The sequence below is a fragment of the Periplaneta americana genome, chromosome 6, assembly GCF_040183065.1.
Source record: "Periplaneta americana isolate PAMFEO1 chromosome 6, P.americana_PAMFEO1_priV1, whole genome shotgun sequence".
In the NCBI taxonomy this organism is placed as follows: domain Eukaryota; kingdom Metazoa; phylum Arthropoda; class Insecta; order Blattodea; family Blattidae; genus Periplaneta; species Periplaneta americana.
Window position 1 is genome coordinate 159,118,559 of NC_091122.1, and position 23,265 is coordinate 159,141,823.

A 23,265-nucleotide genomic window follows, 5' to 3' on the forward strand; every position below is an offset into this window, starting at 1 on the left:
TTTCTCCATTCTTCTGTAACGTCATCCCGCTTAGCCCCAAATATTTTCCTAAGCACCTTATTCTCAAACACCCTTGACCTATGTTCCTCTCTCAGAGTGAGAGTCCAAGTTTCACAACCATAAAGAACAACCGGTAATAGAACTGTTTTATAAATTCTAACTTTCAGATTTTTTGACAGCAGACTAGATGATAAAAGCTTCTCAACCGAATAATAACATGCATTTCCCATATTTATTCTGCGTTTAATTTCCTCCCGAGTGTCATTTATATTTGTTACTGTTGCTCCAAGATATTTGAATCTTTCAACCTCTTCGAAGGATGTGGTACATAATCATAAATTGCCTTTGGGAGTCTACTATTACTCATTCTTTCCAAATGATGTTTCCAATTAGACTGATATTGAACAATGTAATCTAAAACTGGTTGAGTTTTTAGTTTCTTTAAAATTTCACAATAGTTAATTCAATTTCTCATCTGAATTTAAAAGTAGCTCGATATGCTTTAATTTTGTAGCACTGCCGATATACACAAGGCTTTTATTACTTTTCATCTTACAGACGTTTAGAGAAATATCCGAAGCATTTGGTAACGCCCATGCTCTTATTTGATGTTGTATACATTGCAGGTGGCACCCGCAGAACTAGAGGAGATTCTCCGAGCTCATCCTGATGTACAGGACGCAGCGGTCGTTGGTGTCCCTGATGAGAGAAAAGGGGAGATTCCGAAAGCTTTTGTGGTTACTAAAGCGTCCAACATCACCGAAGAAAGCATTAAGAAGTTCGTGGAAAAAAAAGTTGCTAAGTATAAACGACTAGAGGGAGGAGTGGAGTTCGTAACCAGCATCCCAAAAACGCAGTCGGGCAAGATTTTGAGAAAAGTTCTTCGGGAGTTTAAGTGAACACGGATCATTCCACTGCCTTCGAAGAGGATGTCGGACGAAAGGTGTCCTGAATAAAATAATAAAACAGACTTTCTGTGGTTCTCAGTTCCGGATAAATCGGATGATTTTCCGTGTTGATAGTTCACGTCCATATTGCATTACAAAACGGCGCTGAACAAACGTAAATGAAAAGCAAAATGCAAGATAGGTCTACTCTTGCGGTGTCCACATTGTTGAGGTACGGCCACACATCGCTACTTTTTCAGCGCCGCAGTTTAAAATATTGTGTAACACGCTTATTGCGACGTGTGAACAACAGTTCACTCGAAAAGTAGCGGTAACCAAATCAGCTGATCGTTACGTATTTATGCTGATCACAGATTAAAAATAGCGACGAAGCTGCGTTTCGGTTAAGTGAGGTGTACTCTTTAACAACATTCATGTGGCGTTCTCGAAAACCCAAATTAAGAGTAGAGAGGCTTCAGTACACGTCATAAATGAACCCATAAACTCTGTAGTTGAACAGCAATATATCTGTTTTAGATTACACTAGTCAACAGAATTAAATATATTTTTTTATTAAAAGATAAAGAATGCGTGATTCTTATAGCATTTTTCGTGCTGATTTCAGATCTGTTTCCAAAATTGTTCTATCACCTAGTGTTTTTGAGTAATTTTAACGCAGTCGGGCAAGATTTTGAGAAAAGTTCTTCGGGAGTTTAAGTGAACACGAATCATTCACTGGCTTCGAAAAGGATGTCGGACGAAAGGTGTTCTGAATAAAATAATAAAACAGACTTTCTGTGGTCCTCAGTTCGCTTTCTTAGAATCGGATGATTTTCCGTGTTGAAAGTTCACGTCCATATTGCATTACAAAACGACGCTGAACAAACGTAAATGAAAAGCAAAATGCATGACAGGCCTACTCTTGCGGTGTCGACATTATTGAGGTACAGCCACACATCACTACTTTTTCAGCGCCGCGGTTGAAACTTTCTAGTATTGATGCCTTGTAACATTTTACCTAAAATCATATTTATTTACCTAAAATGTGTGTGAAATAGATTTTAGGCTACACTTCGCTTGAGAAACATCTCTTTCGAGTGTCCAGCAGTAGTCTGACAGAATATTTGGGGTCCATTTTTCGTGATAGAGCCTTTCGATTTCAAAAAAATCCTGATGAAAAGTCGCTCACTACCCGAAGGTTTTGAGGAAAGAAAAAATAGATGAGAATCCAAAAAGTTATTTTGAGAGACATATTACACTCCATCACGTTATAGTTCTGAATCAACTCGCTGACAAGTTCTCTGTAATTTCCTGATCTGTGGTTCCTAAAAAGGAAAATATTTTGAATGATTCTTAGGTTCCCGGCATACCATTAGAACTGGAAAAGGCATAGGTATGAAGGAATCCTTTTAGCCAATCAGTTAGGCTAATAAAATTACATGAGCACAACAGATTTCAGGGACCCAGTTCCTGTCTTCATCTATTTTGCAATCAGAACACTCGTAACCTCTTTTACTGTAACTAGTGTAGTAAAATTCACCTGTGTGCTTTCAAAGTTAATTAACCACAAACGTAACAAAAATTGTTGTGATTTACACAGTATTTCGAGGTATGTTTCACTTTATAAGATACTTTCACCACACTTAAAATTAGGACAAAAAAAAAACACGGGTTATGAAACTTGTTTCATGATTGTACAGTAAGTTCTAACTCAACTGAGAATTAATACCAACCCTCGCAGTCTTACGAGGAATAAAATTAATTTTTATAAATTCTGACTTCACAGGCAACAGTGATTTAAAGTTCTAGGTCAATTGTTAAAGCAATAAAATAAAATATTTGAACTATTTTCTTCCCATTAACATGTTAAGGACTATTATATAGCAATAAAAATAAATCAATTTTCTGAAATTACAAAAATATGGTGGGTGGTAGAAAAATTCTGATTTAATTTTTGGAATTCGCAGATGACATTACATAAGAAACAGCAGAAATTGTACATTTAACAATATCATTGTTGACCAGTGTTATTTAAGACTGCTTGCTTGCAATCAATAAAATACTTTCTTGCAAATTATTTGTGTTTCGTGTCATAGTGTTCCTGTCATAGGACTCAGAATAAAATTATTGCAATAGTTGTTCACAAATCAAACTCACTGTTACAACTCCAGGTCGGTTACATAATGTGAAGCAATATAAATCAGTCTATTGTGATAAAAACGGTCTCTTTTAAAATTATTGACCTTTCTTCCTTTGACGTCCATATTTCATATGATACATTACCGACCATAAACTATAAACCAATTACTGAAAAGAATAAGTCTTCACAAACAGCTCACAAATTACAGCTACGTTTTGATAAGATATGACGGTAGAGGTCACTGCGCGTGTATTTGTAGAGCCATGCTAGTATATGAAGACATTATTACATAATTCAGAATGAACACAGCAATAATTTAATTCGCTAAACTGGAGAATTTGCTACGGCAGCCGTTACGGTTAGGACCAAATTCAATTAAATACACAATGTCGCCAACATAAGGGCATGACGTTGATATGTGGTGTCGTTAGGAGAAATTTGTTTGTTTTTTTTTTTCTCTCTACCTCCTTCGTTCTGAACATTACTGAGAGATAGCTCCACTGTTAGCGACAAGATGTATTTGCGTAAATATTGCGACTAGATTAAGTGGCTCAGATGAGGGGCTCACGACAGGAACAGTTTTGCTGACCTCTCATGCAGTAGCAGCGTGATCCTTACTTGGATTTATTTTCGTGTGTACATTCCAGATCAAATCAAGACGATCTCTTCTTGCTCCGGTTACATATCTTGCATAATATACGAAGGTTAGGTTTGGTTAGTTTGGGTTTTTATTAACCAAGTTCATGCTTAGATAGCCAAGATGATCCTGTCGGTCATTGCCCTTACGATAGTTTTCGTTTCGTAATATTGATAAACAATAATATGATGAAAGCGGTGAATAATTTCATGGTCGCTAGAAGTTTTCTTCGTAAAAGACGAGATATTTTCTCTTTCTCTAGACCAAAAATAAAACGGCAACGCGGTCATAATTACGTGCTTAACGCTTTGGTGAACATAACCGGAAATTTACGTTCCTTCATTTGAATGATATTCCCTGAAACAAATTTTTCCTCCCTTTATTTCGTTGTGATAACCTACTTTAAGATTTTACTACATCTGCATTTTCTTTTGGTGCATTTAAAACAATGCCGTTGTTCTGCATAAACCTTGCACTTGGCTAATGGAGTAAATTATTTATGAATATGAGTACAGTCGCGAATTTTACTACCACCATTTCGATTGTCTTTTGTTTGACACGGCTCGATAACGGCCCGGTGACTAGTGGCCAGCGAGCAACGTCGACTACCGACGTTGGTCTACCGTGCTTATTATCCTAGATCAGAGATCTCCATCGTCATTCGTGCTCTCGATGCTGCCCGCCGAACACAGTGTGCTGTAAGGCTAGAAAAGGGGAAGACACTCGTACCTCAACAGATTGGAGCGATCAGTGGGGGATCGCGGCAACGATCTGCTTAAGTTTACAAATAATATCAAAAGAATAAGACATATCATACGCTTGTATATTGTTTTGACATACTATGAAGCTGGAGCCCCGTCTGTTGCTATAGACACAAGCCATTGAAAATTCAACCTCTTCTGTTCTGGAAAAGATCTCCTCCAGTTGTATTTTGTAATTACATCTAGAAGACATTCAGACACAGTAAAATGTTCATTAACTCCTCGGATGAAAATGGCTAGGTGAGCTTTGTCATTTCTATCTGTGCTTTCGTCCAATGCAATTGAGTAAGCTACAAACTGGTTAATTGTGGTTTCGACTTCAGATTCAATTACATTTGCAACCTTGAAATTCCTTCTCTGAACTGTAATTGGAAATATTTTAATTTTCTTAAACTTTGACTTTGTTCTGGACACAGTATTTTAGTAACGTCCTGTATGCACGATTTTACAAATGATTCTTCTGTAAAAGGCTTCACTGATTTTCCAATATTCCAAGCTAAAACATAGCTAGCAAAAAGCTTTTTTTGTTTAAGACTGAGGACACATGTGTTATTTGTTTGTATTTTCTTGTTTTATATTTATCAAAATGTTTGTAGACCTACGCATTTCACCTAAAATTAAACGAAAAACTATATGTTTGTCATGCGGAACTGAGTGTTTTGTAATATACTGATTATTATGTATAACCAACAGTTATACAGATAGCCTCAAAATAAATTCTTTTCACATGTTCAACATGCCTGTAATTGTATTATATTCTTTGTGAAGAGTCGAGTAGTGTCGTCGCATGTTGAATTTTAACACACCCTTAAGAATTTTCGAACAAATTAAGCATTTCACATTCTCCCCACTAACTCAAAAAAATGTCTCTTCCTATTTATCCTTGAATGTACTACGTCTATGATTAGAAGACAATGTGAAACGGTGGAACACTCAGACCAACACAATGATAATGGCAGTCCACCACTGCTCTTCGTTTACGCATAAACATGAGTATAGTACAGGTGGAGATGGGTGAGGCGGAGCGCGCTCATTACGTACTGGCTTCGGTTCCGTTCAGGGGCTTACTCGCGAGTAGGCTTTTGGAGACGTCTGTCCTAGATAATATATGTAACCAGATAGGTCATCGCTATGTTAAAATCGTTTGCACTTTGAAGAGAACAACCGCCAGGATCGCCATCCGTCCGCCGTAAACGAAAACGAAATGGTAGTACTGTCGCTAATGCAATTCAAATGGGAATTATGACGTGACTCCTTATGTAACAACTAGATAGCAGCGTAGTAAACCTGACAAAAGTTGTTAACGTCAAAGCCTATAAGGCCGACCTAACTGGGATATATATGATCTAGGGTATTATCCAGTTGTTCCATTTAATTTATAAGAAAAACCTTAGCTTTTATTTATCTTTTCTTAAGTTTATTTCTGTATATCGGAGGTAAAGGGCACTATGACCCGCCCCCTTTTTTTTTTTTTTTTAAGAAATTGACGTTTTTTGCATTTCTATTTAATTTTTCGCTTACTTTTAGTGGTGCAAAGCACTATCTTCTACGCGTAATAATAAGCGAATTAGCCTGTTGAAAAGGGTACTATGTACCATAAGATATCGTGTAAATGAGCATTTTCATTTAGCTCTCCTGCAAAAATCGGTATTTGTCACAGTGTCTTTCACTTCGAATATACAGATTTATACACGCTTAAACATCTCAGGTCATTATACAGGGAAATCATTTTATTTTTACTTCAATTTTTACTGTATCTGAGTTTTTTAATGTACTTCACTCCCACCCCTTCTACTAATGAAGTTCAACCGTCCTCCACACAGAACCAAGGCCGCATATACAGTCATACTAGCGTTACGGTCATAGTAAACAGTACGTTCCAAAAATATGTTCGTGTTTTCCAGTGACGAAAGAGCTTTTAATATTGAATTATTTTCGCACAGGTACTGTCGTCCATTTGCCTACGTCGTATCCCGGTTTCCCCCACCAGCTTTATTCGCCAGCTAGTGGCTGGGCTGTCTTATCTCTTTTCTGAGAACATTAATTTCTGTTAGGAATTGGACGTCTACGTAATATTATACAACTGTTTAAAATAACTTAAATAAAAGGACCTCGTTAAGTAATTAACTGTCACGTGATTTCCTCCCTTTCTACGACCCTACGACATAACCACTTGGACGGACAGTAGATAGTATGTCTGAGTAATTTTATCTTTTCTTATCGGGCAGAAGTGAAGATTGAATTTACAGCACGTAAGGTAATCTTTTATAGAGCAGGTACAGAATTATTTCAACATGAGTCACTAGTACGAAGAACGAAACTGGTAATTGGGATTAGGTACAATAGTCTATAGTGCGATAATATGCACATTAGAACTGAAGCCTGTATCTAAATGAACGGTCACCATTTTAAAAAATGTGTTTAAATATCCATATTATTATTATTTTTCAATTTAACTTCGTCCTTTATATTGTACGCTAATGTGCTGTAGATAGTATAGTAATATACACTGCATAATGAATACGTCCGAATGGATAGCTCAGTTCGTGAGTGAAAATACTCATTGTTAATACTGTACTGTATTTTGATTAAACAAAAACCTAATGAAAATGATCAAACTCAAAAGCGCAATATTTCATAGTTTACGTAAATGGATGAACTACTTTTCTTCCATCCTATACCCAGTAAAGTGATTTGTTTGTATATTACGTCAGTATAATCGAACTGTAGTCGTGGAAGGGGGTAGCAAACGGCGTTGATCCAGAGGTATAGGCAAGTTAATATTAAAAATGTTAGTAAAAATAAAATGATCTTTGGGTAATCAGTAGACCGTGGACTATTGTTTTTAGTAGCTTATTTTGCGACGCTTTATCAACATCTTAGGTTATTTAGCGTCTGAATGAGATGAAGGTGATAATGCCGGTGAAATGAGTCCGGGGTCCAGCACCGAAAGTTACCCAGCATTTGATCATATTGGGCTGAGGGAAAACCCCGGAAAAACCTCAACCAGGTAACTTGCCCCGACCGGGAATCGAACCCGGGCCACCTGGTTTCGCGGCAAGACGCACTAACCGTTACTCCACAGATGTGGACTGGACTACTGTTATTGTTGTTTCCATTGTAGTGTGTTACTTATGATTCGTATTCAATTTTTAATGACTATGATAAAATTGATTAAGACGATGATGAATAGACCGCGAAACTTCAGGCAATTGCATGTTTTTACTCATTTGGCATGTTAAAAAAATACCATTCACGTATGATCGATGTTAACCAGGATACATAATCTGGTCTTGGCTCTACCTAAATATGATGCTTGCCGATTGCAGGGGATTTGCTCCGCGTATTAATCTAAGTAGGCAGACATTGACTTTCTCCTCTTTATCGATGGAGCAGTGTAACAAATTGTACCAAAACTCTTAAACTGTAAAAGCTAGCAAAAATCTGAATGCAGATTTGAAAATCTCGTGTTACTTACGCATTTCATCGCAATATGTATCGATTCAACTCTTCTACTTTAGGCTTGGGAAGCCATTGAAGATTGGGAGTGAGCGGAAATTGTCGCATGTTTTCAGCCAGCCTGTAACAATGTAAAAAACATCCATCCATTATGGAATAAAATAAATTACATAGAAAACTGTTTAATTTGTATACAGGTTTATGTTGTCTATCTTTACCAGGTAGGTCCTGTTGAGTTATTGGGATTTAACGACATTAACGAGCCAGTGTTATTCACATATTCAAAGTTAAAATAGTAGTAAATTTGAATCAACTTGAGAAGAAAGAAAGAAATGTGACAACATAAAAAAAAATAGAATGCTTATGTAGAGCGCATGCATTATATCCAGACACTCCCCCACTCTTCCTACAGCGCTGCGTACGAGATCGGATGAGTCTATTTATGAATTATAGGGGAATGGGTTACTCTTTGCCTTGAACTCGATAGACACACGCCCGATCTTCCCTTCTACTTCTACCCCTTCCACAGAAACGTACTGTACATCGCGAGTGTCTAGACAAAATGCATGAGCTGTACTGTACATGAAGAATAAAATGACAAAATTAAACTTTATGAATATATACTCAACAAAATGCAGAATTCCTGACAATTGGCTATTTGCCAAAGTAATTTATATAGCCCATTTAGAAATTCAGTAGAATTCCCAATAAATTCCTGTGTGACTGTGACAAAATCATTAAAAATGCGCTGAAGTATATCTTACAGCTTCTAACAGATATCCCTGATCATATGTTATAAATTTGGACATGAAATGTAAAGGACTCGGACTTTTTAAAGCTGGATGGGAAGTCTATTTAAAACACATTAACAGTTATAATAGGTAAGTATTCTGATGTCGTCAGAGAGAGTCCAAATGAACCAAGGCCAGTGCATTTGCACTTCTCCTGCGTTGGTATAGCGTCATCGCGATAGTTCACACGTATCTCCACTCGTCTCGGTCGAGTAATAATAATAGTGACTAAAGTGGTACAGATAAAGAAATACCTAGCATAACAAATCGTAAATACGCCAGTAGAAATGTAATGTTGGGGCACGTAAAAGGTGATAATTTGAAGAGTGTACTTAAACTGGGTCATTTACTGTATATGGGATGGATCCAGACACAGAAATAAGTGATTTGCTTAATTTTCTCTAAGTAACAACAATTTTTATATTTATTTTATTGGGTTATTTTACGACGCTGTATCAACATCTCAGGTTATTTAGCGTCTGAATGAAACGAAGGTGATAATGCTGGTGAAATGAGTCCGGGGTCCAGCACCGAAAGTTACCCAGCATTTGCTCGTATTGGGTTGAGGGAAAACCCCGGAAAAAACCTCAACCAAGTGACTTGCCCCGACCGGGATTCGAACCCGGGCCAGCTGGTTTAGCGGCCAGACGTGCTGACCATTACTCCACAGGTGTGGGCAACAGTAATTAATACTGTATAAAGTTTGTTGGTGAAATTTTACGAAGATCCAATTATTCATCTTCATTTAGAATTGATTTTCCATTTGTTCATATTAACGAAATATATAAACCTGAAATTTGACTGGAGGGAGCGGTCATGAGATGTTATGTATTTTGGAAGAAAAATTATCGTGATACAGTTATAGGTACGGGCAGTAATTCTCAAAATAACTGACTAAAAATAGTTAAGATTCTCTAAAATTAATTCATATTAATGTTCAATGTATAAGGAACAAATCTTCTAATCTTAAGGTACTGTGTGATAATGAAAGACCTAGCATTATATGTGTAAGTGAACATTGGCTTTATACTAATGAAATATCACTTTTATACCCCTATGGGGCGAAAGGAACTGGCCACCATATCCCATTACCTCCTGGCCTAGTTGCCTTATGAATGATGCCTTATTGGTGTGACTTATGAGGTCCAGAAGTGTTTTCGGACAGCTGACTAAACAGCAACCCCTATGGAGTATAATGTAGGCCATAAATATTGTCGTAAAGAATTTTATGCTCGACCATGCCGAAATGTAGTAATTATACACCTGGTAGCAGTCCTTTAATGCATGTCATTAAAGTACACCTACTCATTAAAGTTCAGGTGTTTTCAGCCAATGACAACTCAACTTACCGGTGTTCAGCCAATAACGAGTCAGCTTTGTACCGTTATAAAACCGCAAGTATCGATTATTCTCGGATATGCAATCGAAAGACAATTAGCGAAAAGTCACGGAGGCTGGAAATCCAATACTATCGCAGAAGGTTATGTTCTGTTACTATAATAATTAGCGTTAATTGTAAATAATATTCAAAAAAATTCAATTTGTCATCTCGTTTTTCAATGTCGAATTCAATAATCAAGGTTATACTAAGTTTAACGGGATTACACAAGGTCATTGACATTATTGTTCTTCGGAAAAAATCAATACTTTCGCGTCTGCGCACATCTCACAATTCACGACCTAGAACAAGGTCACTTCCGATCTTGTCAGATACAAATAAAATGTATCTGAATAATTTCAAGTTAGAAATATGGACGAGCATAAAAAGTCGTATGAAACTCGCCAATAATGGTAATTAAGAAGCTCGTATGAAAATTATAAAACTCGCTTGCGCTCGTTTCATAAACATCCATACTCGCTTCTTAATTACTATAATTATAGGCTCGTTGCACAATGTACTATTAAAATGATGGCTCATGTATTTTTTTTATTAAAAACTCCATTAATTTTAAAATTATAAATTTATTATATCCGTGGCATCGTGGTCTAAGGCATCCTGCCTGGGACTCGCGTTACGGAATGCGCGCTGGTTCGAGTCCTCATGGGAGAAGAAATTCTCTCATGAAATTTCGGCCAGTGTATGGGACCGGTGCCTACCCAGCACCGTGATGCACTTGGGGAGCTACGATAGGTAGCGAAATCCGGTTACGCAAACCAGCTATAACGACTGGGGGGGGGGCTCATCGTGCTAACCACACGATACCTCCATTCTCGTTGGATGATCGTCCACCTCTGCTTCGACATGTGGGCGTGAGGCCAGCAGCCGGCTGGTCGGTCTTGGCCCTTCGTGGGCTGTAGCGCCACGGATTATTATTATGAAATTTATTATATACTAGCCTATTGTATAGCCAAGATTTATTAAGCGTGTGGCGTAATACTATACGACAAAAAGTTATTGTATTATCTTCCTGATCTCCAGACAGTAATATTGAAATATTTTTTGAAAAAAAAAAAAAATGAATAAGTAGGCCTACTCAAAGTTTTAAATACGAGTATATACAAGCTTAATACTGCTACTGGTACAGATCTGGACACTGATTTAATTAAGAAAGTCGTAATTCTATACGACTTTCTAATTTAATGAGATCGTACAACATATTTTATACGAATTCAAAACCTACTAGGAAACAATCTTGTATTGATAACTTTTTAACTGATTTTTCAAAAGATTTTTTTGAAGTTTTACCAACTGCGTTCTTCTTTGCGGGCCACTTAGGCTTAGTAATGCTAATTAAAGTGAACAGAATTACAAGTGACAAAATAATGGCATTGCTTTTATATGTAACTTACTTACTTACTGGCTTTTAAGGAACCCGGAGGTTCATTGCCGCCCTCACATAAGCCCGCCGTTGGTCCCTATCCTGAGCAAGATTAATCCATTCTCTATTATCATACCCTACCTCCCTCAAATCCATTTTAATATTATCTTTCCATCTACGTCTCGGCCTCCCCAAAGGTCTTTTTTCCTCCGGCCTCCCAACTAACACTCTATATGAATTTCTGGATTCGCCCATACATGCCCTGCCCATCTCAAACGTCTGGATTTAATGTTCCTAATTATGTCAGGTGATGAATACAATGCGTGCAGTTCTGTGTTGTGTAACTTTCTCCATTCTCCTGTAACTTCATCCCTCTTAGCCCCAAATATTTTCCTAAGAACCTTATTCTCAAACACCCTTAACCTATGTTCCTCTCACAAAGTGAGAGTCCAAGTTTCACAACCATAAAGAACAACCGGTAATATAACTGTTTTATAAATTCTAACTTTCAAATTTTTTGATCAGATTTTTTGACAGCAGAGGATGATAAAAGCTTTTCACCCGAATAATAACACGCATTCCCATATTTATTCTGTGTTTAATTTCCTCCCGAGTATCATTTATATTTGTTACTGTTGCTCCAAGATATTTGAAGTTCTCCACCTCTTCAAAAGATAAATTTCCAATTTTTATATTTCCATTTCGTACAATATTCTGGTCACGAGACATAATCATATACTTAGTCTTTTCGGGATTTACTTCCAACCTTATCTCTTTACTTGCTTCCAGTAAAATTCCTGTGTTTTCCCTAATCGTTTGTGGATTTTCTCCTAACATATTCACGTCATCCGCATAGACAAGCAGCTGATGTAACCCGTTTAATTCCAAACCCTCTCTGTTATCCTGGACTTTCCTAATGGCATACTCTAGAGCAAAGTTAAAAAGTAGAGGTGATAGTGCATCTCCTTGCTTTAGCCCACAGTGAATTGGAAACGCATCTGACAGAAACTGACCTATACGAACTCTGCTGTACGTTTCACTGAGACACATTTTAATTAATCGAACTAGTTTCTTGGGAATACCAAATTCAATAAGAATATCATATAAAACCTATCTCTTAACCGAGTCATATACGTAACTATGGTATTATAAATTCTACTAATTATCAATTCTAAAATTATTTTCCCAATAAATTACAAGACAGCTGCCGGTACTTCAATGGAGAAATTTATATGTCGAACTACAAAAATTGCAATAAAAATAAATAGGACAGACCGGAAGAAATTTTAAAACATGGTTTAGCGAACACAGCAGATTTTCGGCACAATAGTAATAAATCAAAATATTCTACTCACCTAGTCAACTTACTGACATTAAAGACAGACTAAAATTTCTCAAAATAATTTATGATAAAGAAACATAAATATCGCTGAAGCGTATTTCATAGCTAAATATTACAACAGCAATGTACAATTAGGCCTACATAATGAACAGTTTTCTAATTCAGATAACACACTTTATCAAATTTATTGCCAATAAAATTCTCTTTCCACTTAACGACTACATTTGCCAGGTATACGGCTGGCTTCTACAATGCGCAAACATCGTAAAACTCAGTCGTAGTATTACGAGGGCAATTTTCACAAGAAAGCCTCCACGCAGCAAGACATTATCGTAAGTAAAGTAACATAATCGCATAATATTTGGTTAAATAATTTTCCAAATACATTCATTGTTTAAATCTATCGGAATCATATTTGCATCTTTCCAGAACATTATACAATACACAAATTATTACGACAGAATTACTTCAACACAACTTGTGTAAAAATGTATAACCTGTTGCAATCCTATGGAAGTTTGAACTTGCATCTGAACAATTTTCTTCCTTATAACACTGATGCATGTGAATAGTTTTAAAGAGTTCTAACACAATCTTTATTGATGCAATGATACACATGTGTAGCCTTATTTTATAAAACGAATTGTGCACGTACACTAACTCAGTCTAAGACTGTTTTACAATTTGCTTTTTAATCATAATTTAATTTAATTCAAAGTGCATTACCTTGTTTGAAGCCAATTTTATAATCCTGTATTTACGTAATGTTAGGATTGAATAATTCTTACAGTTGCGGATCTAATTCCATAATATTCCAAGAGAGTGAACACATCAGCTTATGTAATTAAGTCTTGTAACTTAGACGCATGTTGTTTAAATTGAATGTTTTTACTGTAAACTGTTTTTATATCGTTGGTAGAGCGATCGGTTTGGAAGTAAATCCCGAAAAGACAAAGTATATGATTATGTCTCGTGACAAGAATATTGTACGAAATGGAAATATGAAAATTGGAGATTTACCCTTCGAAGAGGTGGAAAAATTCAAATATCTTGGAGCAACAGTAACAAATATAAATGACACTCGGGAGGAAATTAAACGCAGAATAAATATGGGAAATGCGTGTTATTATTCGGTTGAGAAGCTCTTATCATCCAGCCTGCTGTCCAAAAATCTGAAAGTTAGAATTTATAAAACAGTTATATTACCGGTTCTTCTGTATGGTTGTGAAACTTGGACTCTCACTCTGAGAGAGGAACATAGGTTAAGCGTGTTTGAGAATAAGGTGCTTAGGAAAATATTTGGGGCTAAGTGGGATGAAGTTACAGGAGAATGGAGAAAGTTACACAATGCAGAACTGCACGCATTGTATTCTTCACCTGACATAATTAGGAACAATAAATCCAGACGTTTGAGATGGGCAGGGCATGTAGCACATATGGGCGAATCCAGAAATGCATCTAGAGTATTAGTTGGGAGACCGGACGGAAAAAGACCTTTGGGGAGGCCGAGACGTAGATGGGAGGATAATATTAAAATGGATTTGAGGGAGGTGGGGTATGATGATAGAGACTGCATTAATCTTGCACAGGATAGGGACCGCTGGCGGGCTTATGTGAGGGCGGCAATGAACCTTCGGGTTCCTTAAAAGCCATTTGTAAGTAAGTAAGTAAGGTATACTACACCTGTCAATCCTTCATGATAATATAGATGTTCAGAAGCATTACACGGATTCAGGACCTGAAAATGCCGTATCGGCGAAAACGTTTGTCCTTTATATATTTCTGTAATATTTTTAATGTTTGACTAGACTTAAATTAATTTAAAATACGATAATTTATAGACTGAACAAATCCTTCGAAAATATTCGTATATATGTAACTTACCGGATCAAATATGTCAACAAAGACATTATTTTCCCGTTAAACAAAAGACGAAAATGAAAGGCTTGTATATTAACTCGTATACTGAAGAGTTGAAAATTTTAAGTCTCTAATAATTTCGTATTATATGGTATACAGAGTGTAGGGGTATACGTGCCATTATTCTAACTGATGATTATTCATGTCATAAGGAAGAAAAAATGTTTTCACAATTTTTTTCTAATTCTAATATTTAACTAATTATTAAAGTTTACAATATTATACGTTTTGCAACGTTGCCGGATAGGAACGAGGAGGTTTAGAAGTACACAGTACAGCTCAAGCGGGTACAGACATACAGGCAAAAAACAGATGCTTTGTTCAAATGCAGGGGCGGACAGGGCAATTGTTGTTTACATAAAACTAGCAGCAAATACTAACTTTCAATCTCATTAATAGAACATTATGTTAAATTTACATTTTATTTAACAATATTGCTCCATTTTTATTGTACGTCTAAAAAATAAACAATAATGGTTTACTGCACAAAATCACACTAACTTTTTTCTAATGCAAAATTTTAGTCTTTCCTACTTCCGTAAAACAGTATCATTTTTAAAGAAATTTCCAGTTGTGTGTTTTCCGAAACGGCGTAAGAGACTCCCAGTTTGTAATAATAATCAATGAGAACTGCTTTTTACGAATAATCATGATTACTTGGGAACAATATTAAGGATATACGGGAACTGAATTGATAAAGGAAAAAAAGCTAAAACGCCGATTAGGTAACTTTCTTTGCGGAATACATTGAAAGTACATCCTTCTTGCAGCACTTGAAATACGAAGACTTTCTCCATAAATTAATAATATATCATGATATTCCTGGACTGTGAATGACATTGCAAGATGTTTATCGAATACCTGTACTGAACTGCCATCAGCTCGGCAGGAGATCTATGGACAGGAAGCTTGAACTCAGGCACGGTTGATTCTAGTACTGTAGAAGGTCTGAAGGCGGAAACTTGGCAACATGTGCATCAGGCATCAGTCTTTCTACGAGCGAGTAGTGTACTATGCGATTTAAGCCTTGCTTTCGCGTATTTAAGAGTATTTACAATTTATGTTGAGTTTTTCTTTTTAAGTTTTGGCATGAAATCAGCCAAGTATGGATTTCTAAAATGATCCTAGGAAACATTTGAAACAGCAGACGATATAGAACCAGAAAGAAAAGAAATGGTAGATGTACCGGTCGCTCCATTTGTTTACAGTTATCCAAAACCCTCATACTTTTAGCTATGAAGCTGATACATCCAGCCTGCTGGACATATCAGCTTATGCCTCTTTCACGGTATCCTCAAAGTTACATTGCTCACTTTGTGGATTGCTTGATAGGGATAGAAACCGACAATCAAGAGAGGTATTTATGTTTACACTTTGAATCGAGGAGGACTTTACTCTTCCTTCAGATTTTGTACTTTACATTGCAACAATTGCCTACTGCATTATAAATACATTGATTTCAAATAGTTTTAATGAAGAAAACTATGTAGAATAGACTATGGAAATCAAAAGAAGTTAAGTTACTCTCAAAAACAGTCTTGTGTAGTGATGTTGACCTTTAAAACGATGTATGCTCACGTGCGACGGAATAAGTTAAACTTGCTGCTAAAATACTTTCAGTCATTATGAACGTAGTTAAATAATAATATTCAAAGGCAAGGAATGATGTCATAGCTGCCAGTAAACCAGTGTATGATAAGAGAACATTGCAGACGTTTAGAAAAAGATGTGAAAAATGGAGGCCTAAGTAAGATAAAACATATTTAATATAGTGTACAGCCCTGGCCTAGACATTTAGGCCTAGTAATTGTACAGTATGTGTTGAGTATTACATGTAATGTAATGCCGTATAGATGTTGGAAATAAGATAAGAATATCTTATAATAAAGACATGAGTCCTTTTAAGATATCTGCAGTGTCTTTTTATGAATTAATATTACTGAAGTTCGAAAAAAGTGGCCTAGTCTAACTGGATAGATCTATTAATTCTGGCTCAAAACCAACGTAGGCCTATGACCTAAATAAAGTATAATGTGACAAAATGTTTTAATATTCACGCCTAAGAATTGTATTTGTTTGAGTATTGTACTTAATGTAATGGAATATTTTTTTAATTTGGTATTCCAAGAAATTAGTTCGATTAATTAAAATGTGTCTCAGTGAAACGTACAGCAGAGTTCGTATAGGTCAGTTTCTGTCAGAAGCGTTTCCAATTCACTGTGGGCTAAAGCAAGGAGATGCACTATCACCTTTACTTTTTAACTTTGCTCTAGAGCATGCCATTAGGAAAGTCCAAGATAACAGAGAGGGTTTGGAATTGAACGGGATAAATCAGCTGCTTGTCTATGCGGATGACGTGAATATGTTAGGAGAAAATCCACAAATGATTAGGGAAAACACGGGAATTTTACTGGAAGCAAGTAAAGAGATAGGTTTGGAAGTAAATCCCGAAAAGATCAAGTATATGATAATGTCTCGTGACCAGAATATTGTACGAAATAGAAATATAAAAATTGGAAATTTATATTTTGAAGAGGTGGAGAAGTTCAAATATCTTGGAGCAATAGTAACAAATATAAATGATATTCGGGAGGAAATTAAACACAGAATAAATATGGGAAATGCTTGTTATTATTCGGTTGAGAAGCTTTTATCATCCAGTCTGTCAAAAAATGTGAAAGTTAGAATTTATAAAACAGTTATATTACCGGTTGTTCTTTATGGTTGTGAAACTTGGACTCTCACTTTGAGAGAGGAACATAGGTTAAGGGTGTTTGAGAATAAGGTTCTTAGGAAAATATTTGGGGCTAAGAGGGATGAAGTTACAGGACAATGGAGAAAGTTACACAACACAGAACTGCACGCATTGTATTCTTCACCTGACATAATTAGGAACATTAAATCCAGACGTTTGAGATGGGCAGGGCATGTAGCACGTATGGGCGAATCCAGAAATGCATATAGTGTGTTAGTTGGGAGGCCGGAGGGAAAGAGACCTTTGGGAAGGCCGAGACGTAGATGGGAAGATAATATTAAAATGGATTTGAGGGAGGTGGGATATGATGATAGAGAATGGATTAATCTTGCTCAGGATAGGGACCGATGGCGGGCTTATGTGAGGGCGGCAATGAACCTTCGGGTTCCTTAAAAGCCAGTAAGTAAGTAAGTAATATAAAACTGTAGCATGTGGGAAATGACAAAAATAATGAAGACACGACATACCCCTTACGAATCCTTGTATTAAATTACAGCAATTTTTTTAAGAGATTACATTGTTCAAGATTTTAAAAATATATAAGACGATTACTTTACTTTTTTACAAATGCATATATCTATATTCAGTAATGCAATTATACTTGTACGAAGTATGATAAACTTTTCAAAGGTTTTCTTCTGATAATAACATTGAAACAAACGCTTTGGTTCTGTTAGCGAAGTATGATAGCAGACGGCACAGTGTTGCCAAGTTGAGCCTTCCCACCTTCTACTAGAGTCGACCGTGACTCAGCTGATCTGTACGTCTGTGCAGACTACAGACTCAGACTGTCAGCAGATAAATCCTGCTAAACATGTTGCCACGTCTCTCACGCCAGAATATTAACCAATTTAAGCATGCATTATTATTTACTTTCACGAAAACGTAACAGAACACACAAATATTTATTTAAACTAATATGAACGCTTTGCTAGATATACTCGTACCTACTGATGGAACTATTTTCGTAATTTTACTAACGATATAAGCAGTATAACGCAAAGAAAATTAGGAAAGAAATACTTTTTTTCCTGGGAAAACTATTAAGTTTTGACCCTATGTTGTATGGACATTTTTTGATCCCGTAGACCGTCCCCGACGACTGTGAAAAGGATGGCACTTATACCCCTTACATCCTGTATACAGTATGTACACGAGTATTAAATCAAATGAACATGAAGAAAATTACATGATCCTAAAAAAATATAATTAAACATTAATGCATCAAAAAGAGATGCATATATCCAACATCAACTAATAAATGTAAATCTGTTTGGCAAATAGTGAAAAATTAAATTTCTATACATAAAATTGATGCCTATATTAATCCTAACTCTTTTAATGAATATTATATTCGGTCGGTTGAAAATACTGTAATGGGGTTTATAATGATCCTTCTAAGGGAAAATAATTAAAAAAAAATGCTCAGAGGGCTGTGAATAGTTTTGTCTGGAGAGCAGTAATAACAGAAGAAGTAACCAAACTGTGAATGAATCTCCCGTAGCCTAGATAGCCTATATTTAATATATCTAATTGGTTTATTAAGCAAATAATAACTGTAATTGTAATATCATTAACTTTTATATTTGATCTGTGTATTAAAAAATAATTTTTTTCTGAATGTTTGAAGTTATCAAATGTGTACCTATTTACAAACGAGGCGAAAGAAATTCATTGTCTTACTTACTTACTGGCTTTTAAGGAACCCGGAGGTTCATTGCCGCCCTCACATAAGCCCGCCATTGGTCCCTATCGTGAGCAAGATTAATCCAGTCTCTACCATCATATCCCACCTCCCTCAAATCCATTTTAATATTATCTACCCATCTACGTCTCGGCCTCCCTAAAGGTCTTTTTCCCTCCGGCCTCCCAACTAACAATCTATATGCATTTCTGCATTCGCCCATACGTGCTACATGCCCTGCCCACCTCAAACGTCTGGATTTAATGTTCCTAATTATGTCAGGTGAAGAATACAATGCGTGCAGTTCTGTATTGTGTAACTTTCTCCATTGTCCTGTAACTTCATCCCTCTTAGCCCCAAATATTTTCCTAAGCACCTTATTCTCAAACACCCTTAACCTATGTTCCTCTCTCAAAGTGAGAGTCCAAGTTTCACAACCATAAAGAACAACCGGTAATATAATTGTTTTATAAATTCTAATTTTCAGATTTTTTGACAGCAGACTGGATGATAAAAATTTCTCAATCAAATAATAACAGGCATTTCCCATATTTATTCTGCGTTTAATTTCCTCCCGAGTATCATTTATATTTGTTACTGTTGCTCCCAGATATTTGAATTTCTCCACCTCTTCAAAATATAAATTTTCAATTTTTATATTTCCATTTCGTACAATATTCTCGTCACGAGTCATAATCATATACTTTGTCTTTTCGGGATTTACTTCCAAACCTATCTCTTTATTTGCTTCCAGTAAAATTTCCGTGCTTTCCCTAATCGTTTGTGAATTTTCTCCTAACATATTCACGTCATCCGCATAGACAAGCAGCTGATGTAACCCGTTCGGTTCCAAACCCTCTCTGTTATCTTGGACTTTCCTAATGGTATACTCTAGAGGAAAGTTAAAAAGTAAATGTGATAGTGCATCTCCTTGCTTCAGCCCAAGTGAATTGGAAACGCATCTGACAGAAACTGACCTATACTAACTCTGCTGTACGTTTCACTGAGACACATTTTAATTAATCGAACTAGTTTCTTGGGAATACCAAATTCATTGTCTAGTTACAAAATTATAATTATTCTCTGAAATATTAGAATCCTTAATGTATAAACAAGTACTATACTTTTTGATCAATATAATATTATTCCACATAAAAAGTTAGGTTTTCAGAGGGGAAAATCGACTGTTAAAGTCGCAATTTCAGTCTGCAAAAATATCTCCGGCCACGCGGGTCGTCTGTCCGTCCACTCTTTAGCAAGGAGTCCCAACCACCTAATTCGCTTATTAAGATTCTTCAGAACTGCTCGGTCAGCGCGTCTGCTCGCGAAACCAGGTGGCCCGGGTTCGAATCCCGGTCGGGACAAGTCACCTGGTTGAGGTTTTTTCCGGGGTTTTCCCTCAACCCAATACGAGCAAATGCTGGCTAACTTTCGGTACTGGACCCTGAACTCATTTCACCGGCATTATCACCTTCATTTCATTCAGACGCTAAATAACCTAGATGTTGATACAGCGTCGTAAAATAACCCAATAAAAAAAGTTCAGAACTGCTATGATGTTCGGACTCTTATACAGGGACATCATTTTATTTTTACTTCAATTTTTATTGTACCTGGGTTTTTTAATATACTTCACTCCCACCCCCCCCCCTCTACCAGTAAACTTCCAACCGTTCTCCACACAGAACCAAGGCCGGGTATGCGGTCATAGTAAACCTTATTTTATTTCATGGAGTGCAGTTTCATAGAAAAGACTTTGCCGACAGACCTTCTACTGCCCACTACTAATTGGTTGTCATAAATAAATGTCTTCCTTACTGTGACGGGAATCCTGTCTTCTCCTGTCAGTAACCAATCACAACCCTCGTTCAGAAGAATTGACAGGCTCCCCTCAAATCCACGTGGAGGCAGAGTTGTCGCATCTTTTCCGAATTCCAATTCCAAGAATCCCGTCATTTTCACTGCATAATTTCTAGGGTCACCAGGATTGTGGCAACTGTGCAATGTTGGGACAAGGGGACAGGATGGAATTGTCAGGGTTGTTTGTGTAGGAAGTCATAAATCTGTAAGTGGGTGTTCAAAGGAGCCACCGAACTGCACTCCTTGAAATAAAATAAGGTAGAGTACTGAGTTAGTGAGTATAGTACGTTCCAGAAATATGTTCGCGTCTTCCAGTGGCGAAAGAACTTTCAATATTAAATCATATTTTCGCACAGGTACTGTCGTCCGTTTGCCTACGTTGCATCCCGGTTTCTCCCACTCGCTTCTGTTCGCCCCTCTGTAAAGACTAGTCGCTGGGCTGTCTTAGCTCTTTTCTGAAAACATTAATTTCTGTTAAGAATTGGACGTATACGTAATATTATACAACTATTTAAAATAACTTAAAAAAAAGGGCCTCGTTAAGTAATTAACTGTCAGGTGATTTCCCCCCTTTCTACGACCCTGCTACATAACCACTTCGACGGACAGGAGATAGCATGTCTGAGTAATTTTATCTTTTCGGATCGGGCAGAAGTGAAGATTGAATTTACAGTACGTAAAGTACTCTTGGATAGAGTAAGTACAGAATTATTTGAACGTGAGTTACTAGTACGAAGGACGAAACTGGTAATTCGAATTAGGTGCGATAATATCCACAAAAGAACTGACGCCTGTATCGAAAGAAACGGCCAGCATTTTCAAAAATGTGTTTAAATATCCATATTATGATCATTTTTCAATTTAACTTCATTCCCTATATTGTATGCTTAATATGCTGTAGATAGAATAATATACACTGCATAATGAATACGTTCGTATGGATAGCTCAATTCGTGAGTAAAAACACTTATTGTTAATAGAGTACTGTATTTTGATTAAACAAAAACCCAATAAAAATTATCAAACTGAAAATCCCGATATTTCCTAGTTTACGTAAATGGATGAACTACTTTTCTTCCCTCCTATACCCAGTAAAGTGATTTGTTTGTATTTTAGCCAGTATCATCGAACTCCAGTCGTGGAAGGGGGTAGCAAACGGTGTTTGCAATTCTCAATCTTTAATCCAAAGGTATAGCCAGGTTAATATTAGAAATGTTAGTAAAAATAAAATGATGTCCCTGTATAACCTTCTAATTTATTTGTTTTTCCTAATTCTTCAAACATCATTTTCATTAACAGAACCAAAAAATGATTCCCAAAATTTTATTTGCAAAGCTACAAGTGTATTTTCAATTCTTTATGTAACTGTGCACGTTTCTGCTTCATATAACAACAATGAATGAATAATTATTATTATCTCGTCAGCTGAAATACCGTCGTAAATAACTGTACCGAGATAACTCCTAGTCAAATGAACTGCGGGCTGGGACTGTAATTATACTATGTTATCTGAGGACGGTTCCAGAACACTGCATTAGATTACGTTGCATACGGTAGGGAATGGAAGAAATTTTGTGTATGACTCCAAAGCGAATGTTGTGGTTCCACAGTATTATAAGTAGAGACCGGAACTTAGCCACTACTTTTTGAAGTTGAGTACGGAGTTTGTGCAACGAACAAAATTACTTGACTAAGGGTAGTGACGATGGTGATGTAAAATGTAAGATTACTCCCGCATCAAGGACGGGGCTGTGTTGTGTATTACAAAAGAATAAACAGTTTTGCTGTAAAACCAGCCGTGGCAAGAACGTGACTCGCGAGACATTGTGGCTCGCAGTGATAGCTGTGCATTTCGCTTGCTTCTAACCTCCGCCTACCCCTACCCTCTCACTCACTGGAGTCAAACTCTGTTCCATTTGTATTTATCTCTGACCTGCGAGTGGCATATGTATCTCTCGAAACCATATACGAAAGTTCCAAGTAGGATGGGAGGACGCATTTTTTTGCTGCCAATATGATAAGAATATTAAATGTATGCTTTGGTCACAAGTATTACGAGGAAAACGGTTGTATAACATAAAACGGCATTATACTACATGTTACTGATGAAACATTAAAAGGTTAAGTGTTATTGTTGTTGTTATCATCACCATCATCATCATCATCATCATCATCTCTGTACGTCGACCCTTTTTCAGCAGATGTACGAATAATGCGGTTAGCTCTTCAATTTGGACTCACTGATTTACTATGTGACGTTAAATGAAAGC

The 23,265-nt window shown here is 36.5% G+C and overlaps 2 protein-coding genes across 4 annotated transcripts in view; both read left to right on the forward strand.

The window, feature by feature from the left end:
• Positions 1–2,962, forward strand: part of LOC138701977 (uncharacterized) — a 42,211-nt gene extending 39,249 nt beyond the window's left edge. For all 3 annotated transcript variants that reach the window (XM_069829401.1, XM_069829402.1, XM_069829403.1), the window contains exon 9: positions 627–2,962. In XM_069829401.1, the coding sequence (XP_069685502.1) occupies positions 627–899 (273 nt within the window). In that variant the 3' untranslated portion in view covers positions 900–2,962. The remainder of the gene's footprint in view (positions 1–626) is intronic.
• A 9,998-nt stretch (positions 2,963–12,960) lies between these two features.
• Positions 12,961–23,265, forward strand: part of LOC138701979 (uncharacterized) — a 56,947-nt gene continuing 46,642 nt past the window's right edge. Inside the window, exon 1 of the mRNA XM_069829405.1 lies at positions 12,961–13,108. The gene's annotated coding sequence lies outside the window, so the exon portion shown is untranslated. The remainder of the gene's footprint in view (positions 13,109–23,265) is intronic.